Source organism: Aptenodytes forsteri, unplaced genomic scaffold, assembly GCF_000699145.1.
Source record: "Aptenodytes forsteri isolate BGI_AS27 unplaced genomic scaffold, ASM69914v1 Scaffold35, whole genome shotgun sequence".
NCBI classification, from domain to species: Eukaryota; Metazoa; Chordata; class Aves; order Sphenisciformes; family Spheniscidae; genus Aptenodytes; species Aptenodytes forsteri.
In genome coordinates, this window is record NW_008795334.1 from 2773075 (window position 1) to 2790670 (window position 17596).

Below are 17596 nucleotides of genomic sequence, written 5' to 3' on the forward strand. Positions count from 1 at the left end.
TTCTCAAAGCGAGTCCCATGGTCTAAGTAGCCAAACCCCTGGCTGTGGCACCAGTCCCGTAACCATTTGTTGACTCGCTAGATTCGACTGGCCCTTTCAAACCCCCTATGCTGGAAGAGACCTATCTACAGCTGTTAGAAAAACACCAACAATTTGATTCTGTCTCCAGAGTGTAATGATTTATCACCTATGCTGGAAGAGACCTATCTACAGCTGTTAGAAAAACACCAACAATTTGATTCTGTCTCCAGAGTGTAATGATTTATCACCACATATACTATCTTATTAAAATCAGCTATTGTACATGTGATTATGCAGGAAAGATGATTTTACATTATCTGTTGTGGTTCTGTGAAGAAAAAGAAGGTGGAGCAAATATAAAGCACAATATTTATTTCCATAAGCCTAGCCAATATCTACTACAATAAATAAAGCCTCTCCCTGAGGCATCTGAAATTCTGGAAAAAGAATCTGAAACCGCATTGACAGAGCTGTGTTTAAATAAATCCAACCTGAGACAGAGAAACTGTTCTTGCCATCAGTGTTTTGGTTCTCTTAAATCCAGGATCGCTTTCTGCAAGGACATTCATGGTTGTCTTCCCAATAAATTCCAAAGCATCTAAGCCTCCAGATAACACACTTTTCCCCTGTATAAAGTAATGCAATGTTGTTATTTTCTTTACACTTCATGCTAATATGAACTGTAAAGAGTATTGCTTTTGCCAGCACCATCTTTGAATATTCAGGTCCCTAGATTTTCTATGCTTGAACTAACAATAGGATTGATACATTTATAAAATTATGTTACTTTGTTATGAATACATTTTCAAAAAAAAAAAAAAATGAACTATACAAATATTTCTAGTTAATCAAAAAGACTCACACTGGAGAAAATGTAACACCTGTTGCCAATAAAAAAATTATGAATAATACCACTTTAATTTCATCCGAAGTGGCATCTAGTCCATGGGAAGATATTTTAGATATGAATAATATGGAGCCAAAGTCCATCATGAAATGGATGACCCTGCCTTACCTAACTGGTTTCTAAAATTTTGACAGTTGTGATGACTCTGGAACTGCCTATCGAAATACGGTTGTTTTTCCTGTGGATTTGTATTCGCATTAGCCCTCACTCACAATTTTTCATGTACACTGAAGAAGAATTTTCACTGCCTAAAGATTTCCATCTCAATCTGGTTTATGCATCTGTCAGATACTCACATGCTGATGTAACCTGATATATAGTGGAAAACCCTACCAAAGTCTCAAATGGCATTACAGGCAACTTACTGAGACCTTAAGTTATTCTTTTTGTTTGGTAACATTCATCACTGTGGTATAGCAGCCTCTCTAGGTTTGCATAAGAGCACATTTCTCTTATTTGAAAATCTTATACAATGCTCAGGTAATCTTACTGGTGTCCAGCTCTCACAAGCCCTACGATGCTCCAGATTCTGTAGCAACAGTCTTAGGAATAGTCTATAGGAATCTCCCTCTGCTCCCAAAATCTTTGATACTAGAGTGATGAGGCACTCAGAGTGAACTGGGTATGCACTAAAAAAGAATTGCCACTTCGTAAAACATGCTCAATGGGGAGTTAGTCTCCTATGCTTTTTTAGCCGATGCTTAAAGTCTCTTATCATTTCATGGGAAACACCATACTGAAAAGCTCAGAGGAAAACATTTGCTATGGTAATAGTCTGTAAAAAATGTTGGGGAAGAAGATGACACAAAAATTTATTTGGAAACAGGATTTTGCAAAAGCTGAAACACAGAAAAACAGAAAAGGATGAAGTGCAACACAAAACAAATATATGGAGAGTGTAATAGGAAAGAACTGTGGACAAAAGATTTTGCCTCACTGAGTCTGCAATCAGACCACCTTCTGGGAAGGCCAATATGAAGTGAGAGACTAGATAGAGAGGTGAAGGCAAGGGCCAGGGACTAACAATACAGTTTAGTAAAAGCCTTAAAATAAGCAAATGGAGTATTTTCTTATTTTATCTGCCTTCAAAAATGGTAACAAATCTTATCATACTTTCTCTGGAAGGACTTAACTGTAAAAAAAAATTAGATGATGGTACCACAACTATAAAAAAGATTTTCCAAGAATTTGCAGAATTCAATGTAGTTTAGGAGAAGACCGTATTTTTCACTGAAACTGGTCCCAAAGTAGCAACTGAATTAGTTGTGTTTGGCTTTATTTTTTTTTAATTTGATACAGTTATTTTGCCATGGAAGAGACTCTAAACAGACTTACAATAGAACTGTTTTTACAAAGTCCTACAACTTAACAAACTCTTCCTGTTAAATGTGACCTGTAGTGAAGTTGCACCTGAAAATTATGAAGAATAATAAGAGAAGAGAGGCCAGCTAAAATGACTCACTGTGTTCTGTACAGCATTAGTGATAGCTGACAACATGCCACGAGATCCAGGTGAAGGAGAAGAAGGAATATTCTCAGAACAGCTTTGGTCCAGAGAATCTTCTGCTTCTAACAAAAGAAAAAAAGCAAGCTACAGCATACTTTCAAGTCACAAATTACAGTAAACTGGACTCTGATCAAAATCTTAAAATTTTGTAAATTGGACTAATTTGGCAGTGTCAAAGAGTTTTGTCCAATTTCAGTGAACTCGAACTTACGTATAATTGGTGTTTCAGCTGCAGGAGGCTCTGCTGTTTCCGAAGATGCTGAACTTGCGTTATGAATTCCTAGGGTAGTTCCTGCTTTTTCCTTTACTGCTGTTATCCCATGACCTGCAGTAGAAGCATATTTTAGATCATATGATTTGAAAACTTATTACTAACAGTGCATAGTATTCTTATACTCTATGAATGATGACAATCAGAATAACTATTAAACTTACCTCAATTGCTTAATTTTTTTCTAGGTTAATAATTCACTTGTTCTACTATATCCAGTATATTAACTGACTAGAAATGATTAAGCTGAAATATAATACAAATGACGCTGGATCTGAAATGTAAAACGTGTTTCAGTGGCACACGTAAGTTTAGTTCCCTGCTTTTCAAAATGCTAAATATTCTATTACAATCAGTTTAAACAGAAATTGATGGTCCTCCTAATGCTGTAGGGTTTGGCCTCATCTATTTTTCAGAAGTCTAGAACAATTAACCCACAATTAATGGACTGTGGGTGACTGCAGGGCTGAGGTAAGGAATCTGTTCTTCAGTCTGCTGCATAGGTGCTATGTTAAGTAAGTACTTTAGGAATACTGACCCAGGTCCTCAAAGTTATTTCAGGATTTAAGCTCCTCAGGTGCTCATTTGAAGTCAAATTCTAAAGCGTCTCTCCTCAAAGCTGCTGTTAAAATATACTTTGTAAAGTCTGTTGGTGTCAGATGACACAGAATTATTGTTCCAGTGGTAGCTCTCTCCTACAGAGATCACCTGACACATACGTAGTGACTCCCTAATTCTGTTCTATTAAAATGGTCGAGTTCAATGTAAAGAATATGTTATTAGTGTTTTTATCTGAGTAATTTGACAGAATGGGATTGCTTTGCTGCTTTTCTACACAGTTATTTACACTAGCAGATCACATGGACTGGCAATATCCCGCTATAGGATAGGGTGGGATTGCCCGGTAGTCAGCAAAAGGAGGCAGTAGCTTCCTAATCTCCACCAGCTGTAGTTGAAAAATGCTGCCCTTAAAAAAGACTACCCTCAAATTGTCTGCCTATTCTGCTTCTGGATATATCCACAAGTATGTTCATGATATGCTGCTCTCATTACAAATGATCCAGCTAGCACATCTCCTTAGCTGGCAGTTTCTGCACATCAGCTGAGACACAGTAAGTAAACAACCAACCAGGCGAGCAATATTTCTTTCCAACACAAAATGAAATGGCTTCAGTGACCTTATTTTATTTTTTCTTGTACAATACACCGTTACTGCATCTCACGCAACGCTGATCACTTCTAGCAGTAGGACAATACAGAGTGCTTTAAGTATCTGCCTAACTACTTATGAGAAGTATTAATGACAATTTCATACTTCTTTGCTTTGTTACCTTAAACTGAACTGTAAATAGATAAATGATTTCAGAAAAGCCATTAATACAGATGCTCAGGCAGATACCTAGACATCTAAGGCATGAAGTCAAGCATAATGATTCATTAAATGTTGCCCATACTTTCTCACAATTGTGTGCACTTTCTATTAGAAAAGTTCAAAGCATCTTTTCTGAGTTATATTAACTACAGCAAAATAGCCTATCATCTGCCAGTGCTCTGCAGTGTTCTGAATATACATATACATATATGTGTGTGTGTGTGTAGTCATAGAAATATGCTTTTGAACATCTGATTAAAGAAAGATGCAGCAAAACCATTTGAAATGGAGTAGGAAGAAGGAAAGCTTAGATTTATGATTCTATGATTTCCAGATGGGTTGCACATCAGGTGCTCTATGAATTCAGTAATAAACACACTCTAGAAAACATATGTGAAGCAGCACTACTGAAAGATCACATACGAGAAAACGGGAGTATCTGGAGGTAAACACAAAGAACAGATGTCCCCTAAGGAACAGATGAGCACAAACAAGTAATTTTCTACATGACAGCATAAGCTGCATGGTATCCTGATGTTTTACACTGAAACAGAGAGACTAGGCAGGTAAATGCTTTTACCTGTCTAAAGAAAATATGACCTTTGTCTATTTTATCTCATGTCTTACAAAATGTAGCAGTACATCCAACTGTACAGCACATACTAGGTTACGCACCACCGTGATTTAAGTCATTGCTGGATGACTTCTTGCCTTTTGCAAAATCTGTTCCAATGCAGATACTGGAGAGCAGCGTACTACTTTGTCTAATCTCCTGCACATTTTAATTGGTTCAATGAAAATATTAGCATGAATAGATTCTGGAGTCATTTATTTACTCTCCAAATTCCTGGGACTCACTTAAATAACTATTAATTGTTCTTTTAAACTAATGTAATAGATGGTCCACGTCACATTCCTTTCCATTCCTCCTCCTCACAACTTTTTAAATGAGCAAAAGTTCTATTCTTTCCATTGACTTAATTTTTCTTAAGGATTTGACTTGCTAACAGAATATTATTGTCCTGTAATTATATAAAAAATTAACTACAAACATTAAGCAAAATTTTCCCTTTAACGGTGCGCAAAAGAGTTATGGATTTTCAGATTAATTTTCCATTTTTTTTCTGTATCTAAACATTTTTAGTATTTTTTTATATTCTGTAATTTGGTTCTCATAGTTTTGCAGACAAGCTTATACTTCCAAGAAAAGGAGGCACACAGTTCCTGTACTTATAAAAGGCAGCATTTTCAGGGATGTGGTTACACGCACTAGAATGATAAGAAAATATTTCAGGTCAGCTAGGAGTGGTTTTGCTGAACTAAGCTGTATGGCATGTATGTTTGACTACAACAACAAAACCAGATGAGATCAGAAGACCACAACTGAAGCAAGTCAGCACTGTTAGATACACACACATGCACAAACACGGCAGAAGCGCATGTTGCTTTGGAAATGAAAATGATTATTTGTAATTTCAAAAGGCACAGAAATAAAAGAGGTTATGGGAGATGAGCCTACGTTTTAGAGATAAAGGTGCACTGGTTTTGTTATGCTGGGTGTGATAATGCAACTGAGCTGATACTGTTAAACTCAGGAACACCTCTGACGTCTCCATTTACTCATCTGTAACAGCAGAGACAGAAGAGCTATGCGATGGGTATTGTTAACTGCATGCTTTTTTCCCCTGTGTTGTTGCTTTTGTTTTTCTTGCCTACATGATTTCTTTTCCTTCTACTGTCTGGCTATTTCAGCAGAATATTGTTGTTCATCTTGCTAGCTGGAATCTTTCATTTGAAAAGGAAGGTTTTGCAAGCAGTGCCTAAAAATGTGGCCTGCCTTTGAGTTTGCCTAATCTGCCCAAGGCCAGATCATAGCGCTCACAAATGCTTTAGTCAGAAACATCCCACTTCACTTTAGGCACTCTTATCTTCCACCTCCCAGCTTAGCAGCTTTGGATTCCCTGCAGAGCTGAAAGAGGCAGACAGACACCTCCGGAGGGCAGTTCAGCATGCCTGAAATCTAAACCATTCTCTGTAGGAATCGCTGTCCCTTGTCAATCTAGTACTCCCAAGCAACTGGACTCCCTGCTTCAGTGGTACTGATAGGGAGGACGAGTTTGAGATTTTGTCCTGGCTACCACACAGACTTTGTCACCTGTGTTGCAGCATGGGGATGTTTCTGATGAGCAACCAATCAAAATTCAGTCTAGTAAGATGAATGAAGCTTCATCTGGTTCAAGCTAAAGATGAAGCCACTGACTGAGAAACTGAGGAACCTGAAGATGGCAGGGGTGGGAATCACTCCACTGTATGAAGTATAGGTATGTGGAAAAGCCAGCTGTGCTCTGGTTTTGTACACTAAAACAGAGGGACCCCATTGTGCTCACTTTGAGGTTATCCTACTGGCACTCCACTCCCTTCAAGGCTTTAGAAAAATTCTCTTCCTTGTAGTTAAAACAAAAACACAGGCTAGATTCTGATAATACCTATGCTATCCAGTCTGTAAATCAAGAATAACTCCAATTAAGCTAGTAAGTGAGACTAGTTTCAGATCTCCTTATTGCAATGGTAAAAGGTTTTAATAGCAATAGGCATAAAGGCTGACACAACAGATTATTGGTTCTCAACCTCTTCTAGATCGTAAGTCCATGTTAAAAGATATAAAGAAAGAAAACAGGACTGCCATCCCCAAAAGCATGTCCACAATTCCTCCCATCTGATACTTGCATTCAGTATTCTTAAAAAGGAGGAACTGTGAAAAAGGAGTTTGCTGCTACAGCAGCTGTAATGTGTTATTTACAAAACAGTTGAGTGACCACCATTTGATTTCAGGCACAAAACAGTTTTCCCTTAATCAGCTGAATTTATGCAGTGAAAAAAAAGTCTTCTGAAGAGATTAACTGTCCTTTTTATGACTACATAAGGTATAAGCATAACATCCAGCCTTTGTTTTTTTTAAATGCCATTATTTCACAACAGGGGAATAATACCTGTAGAGAATGGAAAAGATATTCACATCATTTCAATACTTTAGTTTCACATTATCTGAAGCATTTGCACTTCCGTTCCACACAGACTTCAATTTAAGCTATGTAATGCAGATTATTACACATACCTATGTGTAATAATATCCAAGCTCATGAACACAGTGACATCACAAGTGACGTTTCATTCTGAGTGACAAGAAAAGGTTTTCAGCATACCAGGGAGAACTATGGGTGTCTGATATTTCCGTGTGCCATTCTACTAGATGAAGAACTAGATGAGGAATATATACAAGCACAAAATAATCAAGATAGCAGAATATTAATTACAAGCAATGCACGAGAGAGATGCATTAAGCAGCCTTATAGTATGAATTTCAGAGACCATGTAAAGTAAATAGCCAGGTTCTGTATTTTATTACTTTTATTGTGTAAGAGGTATGACAGATGTTAGTCTTACCAATGGCACTAGAGGTAAAAAAACCCCAAACTTACATGGAGGGAGGCACATGCATACAGCATGACAGAGAACAGACTTTGCTTGGAAATGCAGCTTGTTGAGCACTGTAACTTAAGCACCTTACGAACGCCATAGTTCATCCATACAAAACAATAAAGCATTTGAAAGGCAAGGCTTGTAGGAGAAGGTAGTAACTTTCATTAAGCTAGCAGATAGCTTAGTTGGAAAAAAACCCAAACATGCAAGCTTTCAAGCATACAAGCTGTTTTTAGAAACAGAAGTCACAAGCTTCAAGTGCAGACTGAGAATATATTTTGCCTCACTTAAGCCCTTCGGAGAAAAGGTTTGCTGTTACAGCTAAGCTGACCTAATGGCTTCTTGGTGCTGGTATGGGTAGTTCTGCTCCTCCCATGTTCCATATTTGTCCCTACTGCTTGCCCTGGCACTTATCTCAGTGAGTTGGTTCAAGGAACTAAAGAGGCAGAAAATGGATTTTTCTTTCCTCTAGAGTTATTCTTATGTCAGTTTAGCTTCCTAAACTGGATTACCAGGAGCTCAGAGGAGCATGAGTGCTGGCACAGGGAGGAGGAAGAAACACGCAAGGAAAAGAGAGGTGCAGGACTGCACATTTCAGTGGCTGCTAGCCATTAGATTGGCTTAGCTGCAATGGTAACCCACTGTTAGAGCAGAGTTTTATCAACACTGTTACTAAAACACTGGATGGTGTAATTACTGATTTACTAAAAAATACAATTTAAAAAAAAGAGGGTAAAATGGTGACAATAAGCACAACAAATTGTGTCTCCAGATCACAGTGAGCCTATTTCTCCCATCTCATCATCCCAGCAACTATTTCAGTGGATCTACTCCACTGTGGTTCCACAAGGGGGGGAACCCAACTTCTTGCACCTTGTAAGAACAAAACAAAACTCTTCACCTTATTAATGAGGCAGATTCAATAACTTTCTTAGTGTGACATCTAGTGTCAGACACTAAGCATGGTTCAGGCAGTGACTGCTACTAATCCAAATGCATTACAGATTCTGTTGTGTAGAGGAATATCACATCTGCCTTGTGGCGGGGACCGTGATCCAAATAATGTCAAAATCAGTTCAAAGACAACAGACATCTTTAGAATACAAAACCATTGCCAAAACAATCACTGACTATATGTGCATAGTTAGTTAAAGAGAGATAAGATACAAATTATACGGAACTATCTTATTATTAGAAACTAAAATCAGCTATGCTAAACAAATTATAGCCATGCAGTAAAAAAGCTAACCTGTTCGGGAGCTCTAAATCAGGGCTTGAAGGATAATGAAACTGAGATCCTTGGAACAACCATTTCAGCTCAGTCTTAAAGAGAAAGCAATGTGAGAAAGAAATTTTTTACAGTAAGAATGATCATTCACTGGAACAACCTCCCCAGGGATGTGGTAGAGTCCCCATGGCCGGAGGGTTTCAAGATGTGACTGGACAAGGTGCTAGATAATCTCATCTAGCCGCCCCTTCCCACAAAAGCCTGGACTAGATGATCTTTCGAGGTCCCTTCCAACCTGGGCTGTTCTATGATACTATTTGTTAAAAGCTGAATGTATTTGGTTAGGCCTTTAAGATATTATCTAGTCCACCTCAAACTGTTTCTGCTATTTTTACAGAGTACAATTTTGAAGAAAAATACAAGGAAGAGTAAATATTTATCATACTTAACCAAACAAGCAGCTGTGTCATACAGAGGTAAGGACAGAGCAACAGAAAAATCACGTACCAAAGGTGTTGCTGGTAAGTCTAATTCCAAGAAAGCAGCTTTACTTATACCATTTGCTACACTGAAGGAATAAGCAACATTAAAATGGACTGGATCATGGCAAACCTATTTTCTGATGTAGAATAGGAGATGAAGTGTTAGTTGAACTGCTCAGATATTACATGGAGTAACTTGAAGGGGAATAATAAATACTTAATAAAAAGAAGAAAGCTTATAGAAATTCCCAATAGCTTTAGTTTTTTTCTCTCTCTGTCTCTTGCTAGGAATTATCATACTGAAGCATGATATATGGTATACGCAGTCCCACATCCTCTCTGTGACACTGACAGACAGTAAATACTTCACAGGATCAAGCATGAATTTCCATAACAAACAACTAAGAAATAAGCCCTCTATATCAGGAATATAAACTATTACCTGCTGCATTGATTTCCTGGAACAAATCTAAGATTATCTATGTGGTCTTCCAAGTTACCTTGGGTTCAGTGAACATGGAAGAATGTACATTTGATTTCTGCTTAATTCAAAGTCTATTTTATTTAATACATTCACAGAGAAAAGTTAGACCCAAACCAACTAAGAAATAATCCCTCTATATCAGGAATATAAACTATTACCTGCTGCATTGATTTCCTGGAACAAATCTAAGATTATCTATGTGGTCTTCCAAGTTACCTTGGGTTCAGTGAACATGGAAGAATGTACATTTGATTTCTGCTTAATTCAAAGTCTATTTTATTTAATACATTCACAGAGAAAAGTTAGACCCAAAATTATTAGATAGTAATATGGGAATTCAACCCTACCCTGACCCCAGGGTCAGGAAGTCTAAGTTGTAGATTCCAGAAATGGGAATAGAAAACAGGGGGAAGTGCTGCTTTACATACATCTGGTTTTAGGCTCTTTCCCGGTTGCTCTTGGTCACTGCCAGAAACTAGATAGTAGATGGGTCTTCAGTGTGACATAGTGCAACCATTCACATGTACAATTAAAATTATTTTAAAATTTTCTTTTTCCTTTTCTGCATGTGGATGCTCCTTTGCCTAGGCAACTTGACCTGTTCCAACTGTGCTCATTTTTAAACAATTCTAAAAATATATATACATGGTGATGATATGCCTATTCAAAATAGACAACATCACACCACCTTATCGTCAGGCTGCCTAGACAACAAACTTGTTCACATATTTACACTCTGTGAAGATAGTTATGACGCTGATACAGTCAGATGGTATGTTAAGAAGCCAGCATCAATTAAGCATGAATTTTTAAAATTTATATGAACCAAGATGTTATATGGCCTATATAAAAATGAGATCACATCATTAAGAAGTCCATGGAAATCCACAGAGATACAATGCTGGCAGCAGGTTTTATAGACAAAAGCAACAACTGTAAAAAGATATGTCTTGTTTACTTATTAGACAGCAAGAAGGGATACAACACACATTCTTGTTTGTCTCCCAAACTTTTTCCAATAGCATTCATCATTTTCAGGCAAGCTCACATCAGTTGGGCAAGAAAATATCTATGGCCATACTGCCCCACAGAAAACGTATACACTTTGTGACACTAAACTGATAGCTCAGTGAGGCCAAGACTCTAAGCAACAGAAGACTGTAAGCGAGATTGCCACTGCAAACTTGCAAGAACTGTAACCGTTTGGTAACAAATAATCTTATTACTCATGAACAACATTAGAATGTCCATTTGATAGAATACTATTTATTGCAAAAGCTAAACAGAATATAAATACGGCTATCTCACAGGCAAAAACTAAATGACCTGAAAGAGCTCTGTTCCAAGAAACCTGCTGCTGCAACTATTAAAATGAACTGAAGAATTCATCAGCATTACACTGTTTGGTAACAAATAATCTTATTACTCACGAACAACATTAGAATGTCCATTTGATAGAATACTATTTATTGCAAAAGCTAAACAGAATATAAATACGGCTATCTCACAGGCAAAAACTAAATGACCTGAAAGAGCTCTGTTCCAAGAAACCTGCTGCTGCAACTATTAAAATGAACTGAAGAATTCATCAGCATTACAATTCCAACTGATCAACAGTAAAATTACTTTTATGCACATAAATTTTCTTCTTTAGTTATTTATGCTAAGCCAAATTCTTTTCAGAATGCTGCTGTTATGATGGTCTGAGAATGTGAGAGGCAAGGCTTGTGAAAGTCTGTGAAAGCAGTACCCTTTATTAGACCTACTAATAGTGTTGGGAAAAAAATGGGCAAAATTTTTGCACAGAGGCCCTTCTTCAAGTCTGACAGAGAAGTGCTAAACTTAAAGGTTAAATGCAAGTTGAGAACACTTATGCAGTTCCACAGCTAGTTAAGTTGCCCTTGTCCCCATCGGCATATTCTGTGTGTTCCCATCATTTCCCATTGAGTAGCATTTGGGTGATCAAATGGTGAGCCAGATTAGGGAATTTACAAACTGATCCAGCTGAAGATCCAGCTCTTACTTCATCTGTACTTTTCAAAATCAGTCCCATAAACCAGCTCCCTGCATCACTACATGAAGGCTACTGTTAGCATAAGAGAAGGAAGAAATACATTGCTGGGGCAGGGCAGGCCTGCTCCTTTCAGCAGCAACCTTCACTTATGTCAATTTAAAGACATTTTAGAAACCCATTCTGAGTTTAATTAGATATGTTAATTGGTTTGACTGTCTGAAAGAAAAGGTAGTTATGAACTTTTGAGTGTGGGTGTTACTGAAAAAAAGAGAGGATAGGGGAAGTTCCCTCCTTCTCTGAGAAACAGACAGAAATAATTTATTGCCCATGGAACAGAGGATAAGGAGGAGAATTATTTCGCCTTATATGGGATCATAAAACCAATCTTTCTGTTGAATCCGTTATTTTTAGTAACTAGCAATTAATTTTAATTCCTAGTTTCATCTTTTGAAGGTGTTTTGTGGATCCTTTATGAGAACCGATTAGTTAACAGCTTAGTAGCTGTTCTGTGAGAAATTATTTCCCACTGATAACTAGGTATTTGCATGCTTCGCTTTTTGTCTGTGAATTTTTGATATGTAATGATGAAGTTTTACCTAAAGTCTTCACAAGGACATTTTGCACTGACATACTATCAGAAATGAGAGTATAGGGAGAGGGAGTACAGGGTCCATATTTCAGAATGTTGTTCTACTCTCTGAAGTCTGGTGTGATAGCTTAACAGTTTCACTGGGTGTCAGTGAAAGCTGGAATGATTTACAAGAAGTGAATTCATATTGTATAGATAGAAGTCATGGTGTATAAACCACAAACATGCATGATAGTAATTGTATCAGATTATGTATCCTTTCTGTGAAGAAGCCACAATGAGGTAATTCACTAACTTTACAAACAAGCCTAGTACCTTGTCCATAATCTCACCTGAAGAAATATTTATGTGCTTTGACAGTTTAGGAAGGTCCTTTTTCCTATTAAAAAAAATCATGCTTGCCAAGCATATCAGGACAAAACTAAGAATCTTTAAGACACAACATTAATGTGTCTAATGACACATTAAAATCACAATTTACTTCCACGTACTTTATTGATTGAACACTTACCCACTGTGGCAGAAGCTGACGACAGGAGAGACTTCCCCCAGGTACCCCAAGCTCCCCATCTACTTGCTTTAGATGAGGAGGCTGTGGCCTATAAGGACAAAAAAATTACTCCACTGTCTAAAATTTACATTACCCAAAGGCAGGAGGAAACACTTGTCAGGCAAAGTCCAGCACGTAATAAATGATGATACGAGTAAAAATGGTTGTGCCACTACTTACAAGGGTATACAGTCTGAAAATAGGCACTTTGTAATATAATACTTGGCTTCCCTAATCACGGTGATGCCTTCTGAAGAATGATTTTCAAGACACAGAACATACAGAAAAATAGCCCAGAATGATGACTGACAAAAGCTTTGCCACCAGCTCCTCTGGCAGATGCTTAAGCTTTTGTGCAAAGTAGTCCTCGAAAGAAAGGTAGCATTCTTACGGCACTGCAGGGTTGTTACTGTTCTCACCTAACCCTTTCTTCCCCCTGGAGGAAACCAAAGTCATCAACCTCACTCTGTGTCTGTGAAACTGATCATTTGGCTGTTTCAATACCAAATCAGATAGGCTAATTCAAACAGCCTTCTGTAGTGGGTTAAACTAATCTTGCAGGCTTTGACTGAAAGGCCCCATAATGGGTTCTGCAGGCTGTACTGCAGAGCATAACTTCTAGCTGAAGAATTGTAACATCTGGTTGGGAAGGTGCCAATACCGGTGCACACATCTGTGCAGTGAACACATGAACAACTTCAATGTGAAACAAGAGCATCCATATGGAGAATTAGTTAAGAATTTGGTGTCATACTAAACTAAAGCTTATTTCACATAAGTATCCCTGGGCAGACATGCCCTTCTCTAGCTTTATTATAATGACCGATTTATATTGTCTTTATGTTCACAGTTTGGTCACCAGGGACAGATTTTTAAAGGTCTTTTTATTCCTAAAAGTGCAACAGATTCTTAATGGGACCCTAAATGCTTACGGCCAGTGCTTAGATTGGGTATTATGTGCACAAGAAAGCGGAATGGGAAGCTTAGTTCACCTCACCTATTCCTGAAAGTGCCTAAAACTCCAGAGATGTCTTTACAGGTGTCCTAATATTTCTTCAGGCACCTGATCCTACAAAGCCATACAAGTTTATTAGGGCTATTATTAGGGAGAGGCAGGAACCTGTCTCCTTCCTGAGTTCTACCAGGAGCCAGAGTTAGAGACCTCTCTGCCTGAGTCTCCTCAGAGGTCTAACCCAGTAGATGCACACAGGGAACTCCTAACAACTGAGTTCAGTAAAAATGCAGCCAGAGGATGTGCTGCCCACCTTTTACATTAATGTGTGGTATTAAGCGATTATCAGTATTCCATATTTAAATCATATTAAGAAACTGTTCTCTCATGAAAGTCTCCAGTAACATATCATCCCTACACAATCAACTCAAAACCAAAAGCTGAAGTATCCCAAGACAACTCTGCATTGTGCAGTGTACAGATCCCCTGTCACCTCTTCTAGGTAGGTCCCTCTCACTGGTGGAGGGACAAAAACAATGTGTTTTAACCTTTTCCAATTTGTGGATGCCTGAAAATTTTTCAGTGGAGATGAGAACATCTTCAGCTATGCCACATGTATTGGATTTGGATGCCGTGTAGACCTTAAAAAAGCCTTGTTTTTCTTAGTTTTCTTTTATTAACTTCTTGCAATTACCCACAGGATTCCCAAAGGTCTGTGGAACGCAAATCAAACACTACTGGCCTAGAATCAAAAACTACTGGCCATTTCACTGAGCCTTGTGAAACACACACTGTTTTTGTAAAGTCAATGACTTGAAAATTAGCAAGTACAAGATTCAGTGCTGCATATGCAGCTTCAATTCTGTCCTCTTCTAGGTTCATTCTGTGAACTGAATGAAGCAGATTTGTAGAGAAAGCCAGAAAACAAAATCACTGGAGTATTTTATCTATATAAAATGGACTAGATTCTTAGTAAGATTTAGGCTCTGGTATAGTTTTATTGCAACCAGGCTAGAAAGACCAAATTAATATCATACTGGCAAAGAAAAATTCAACTGTTCCTAGTTTCCAAATGCTTGGTGTTGCAATTTAACTTATTTTATCCCCATGCAGGTTCTCTGGATATAACTCCCTAGACTTTTGTGAAAACCACTATGTACCTTGTACAAAATTCTGTCTTTACAATGCAGGAAGGGGAGGGCTTTTATGGAAAACAAAGTATTACTTACTGAACTGCTTTGTTCATGCAGTGTTTCTTCAGATTCAGGTTCTGCATCAAGGCTTACGGTCTCATTGCACTCAGTGGGCATGTCTTCAGTTGCCCCTCCATTGGAAGGCAGACTTTCAATTATTTTTTCAGTCACAGGGTTGTCGTTAAAAAATATGTCTCCATCCTGTCCATTACTGGCACTCTGAGTGGCCTGTCCATGTTCATCATGTGAAGACTCATGCAAGAGCTCAGCTTCCACGAGGTGTGGTACTGACTCGTGAGGCAATACCTCATTGCTGGGCATTTCCATTACTTCAGGTTTTTCTTCAGATGGGATGCCATCACGTAAGTCTTCAGACATTTTCAATTCTGAATATAGCAAATAAATTAAGGCTTTTAGGTTCATAAACATTTGAATGACTTTAACATATGCAGCATTTACCATAAGCTATTGCTGAAAAACAACACAGCCTTGATGTAAGGCCTCCTGAAGCATGCAGCCCTGTGGCACATGCATCATGCTGGCACGGATATCACGATGATACTCCGAACACTCTATTCACCTTGCAGGAGAGCACTCAACTATGAAGAGCAGCATTACTGTTTTCCAAAATACAGTCTGGTGAGGGAGAAAGGTTGTTCATTTGTCTGGAGAAGTCAAATATAAGAGCTTCCACATAGTTAATTCCTATGTTCCCTAGTAGAAAGACCACTGGAGAACAAGATAATCTGAGCTGCAATAGCCAAGCAGCTCTTGCTATCCTTCTCATAATTTCCACATACACAGGTTCCTATAGCCTGCTGACTGATGAAGAGGAGGATGACAAACACAGTGTGACTGAAACTGTGGTGATACTTACGTGTTGGAGAAGGGGCATAATTTGAGAACACGACAGACCATGGTCCTTGCAGCCATTTCATAGACAGGAAGCATTCACTGAGACAAGTGATGCAGGAACGGTGTGAGCAAAGGCTTACTGTTTGGGGAGTGCAATACTTCTCAGCTGTTCCTAAAAGTCCAGACATCAGTTCTGGAATTAAGCTGTGTGATTAAACTTCAATTCTGAAGCCAAGGTAAGCTTGCATGAGGTACAGTTATTGATTATATTTTTACTGGTAAGTTACGAACGCTTTTTCTCTTATTTATCCCTTATCTTCCAATGCAACTTTCTTTTTCTAAGTATTTTCCACCACTGCGCAGTCATCAGGCTGAGGATCCAGGAAGGGAAAGAAATGGCCATTGAGCGAGCTCTGCAGCTGATTAAGGAGTGGCACTGGCAGAGTCCAAAAGGACTACTGTACAGTGATTACCACCACTTACTTGTTGGCAACAACAGTATGCCTGGCACTCAGAAGACAACCCTTGACAGAGTTGTAATTGCAAGCTCTTGACTATATGCAGAGTTGCATGGCATAAAATAAACTCACAGAGTCCTCTCTGTAGATGCTGTCTTTTCATTGACCCATGTATTAATTAAATACAGTTTAAAGCTTTGTACCTGTTAGGAAGGATCAAGGTTCTAAGAGAGACTGAAGAACAGAAAAAAAAAAAAAAAGGCAAAAAGCAAAATGTTACTGCGATTTAGAAGAAGCCTGCCTAAGAAACATGTATTTAAATTAGTATATTTTATTAAAGTCTATAGAATCATGCACATTTGTGGCTTTAGCAGCCTGTTTATCTCACTTGCATGTAGATCAGCTGTTTGAACAGTTCCAAGAACAGCATTTGGGATCAGTGAACAAGAAACATAAATAAACAAATAAGCACTTGGTGCCACTTACATTATCTTACACTGTAACTTAATTATCTTTAGAAAACATGCATTTACCAGTCAGCATCTTTACATCTGCCACAAGTATTTGCAGTTTTCCATTACAAATATAGAAAATACTATAAAATGCTTTTTTCTAGGTGAATATTGCTGTTGTTTTAACATTACTCACTGTGTGATGGGCAGCATCACCTAAAGAAAATTTTTGTATTTGTAAACCAAATTCCACCATCAGATATGAGGATCCTCTACTAAAACCTGTAAAATCTGTACATATGTGCATCATAATTTTGCATGAGGATTAGATCTGAATAAGAAAACGCCCAACACCAGTACAATTGGTAAAGGATCACACATAGACGTGCATTTATGAAAATTTATAAATTTTTGCAGGACTGGGTCATCTTTGGGGACCACTTGGGCCAAGGTCCCTGCAGTTGTCTGCTAAACCGTCCTCATGGGAGCAAAGCACGTAACAGCAAACTACCACATCTGTCAGAAACCATGAGCCATGCTTGACCCTGGGGTAAGGCCTCATTCACGCTGTCATCCGTGAGACTATACTGATCTAAATCAACTCGGACAACTCCACCCAAAGGGAATGACTCTCTACAGATAGTTCGAGGGAGATGCCAAGGCCAGCTCCAGACCGGGCGGCAGGCGAGCACCCCGCCCGCAGCGACCAGCCGCCCTGAGGCGGGCAGCGGCCAACGGGCGGCGCGACCGGCCGCCCCTCAGGGGCCGACGGCGGCGGCAG

General features: G+C 38.5%; 1 protein-coding gene across 1 annotated transcript in view; it reads right to left on the reverse strand.

The window, feature by feature from the left end:
- The window catches only part of FAM114A1 (family with sequence similarity 114 member A1), a 38952-nt gene extending 23521 nt beyond the window's left edge, over positions 1–15431 (reverse strand). The window contains exons 1-5 of the mRNA XM_009280151.2: positions 15087–15431; positions 12867–12954; positions 2647–2760; positions 2391–2497; positions 513–647 (exon numbers count right to left, since the gene is read on the reverse strand). Coding sequence (XP_009278426.1) covers positions 513–647; positions 2391–2497; positions 2647–2760; positions 12867–12954; positions 15087–15428 — 786 coding nt within the window. The 5' untranslated portion in view covers positions 15429–15431. The remainder of the gene's footprint in view (positions 1–512; positions 648–2390; positions 2498–2646; positions 2761–12866; positions 12955–15086) is intronic.
- Between the last annotated feature and the right edge of the window lie 2165 nt (positions 15432–17596).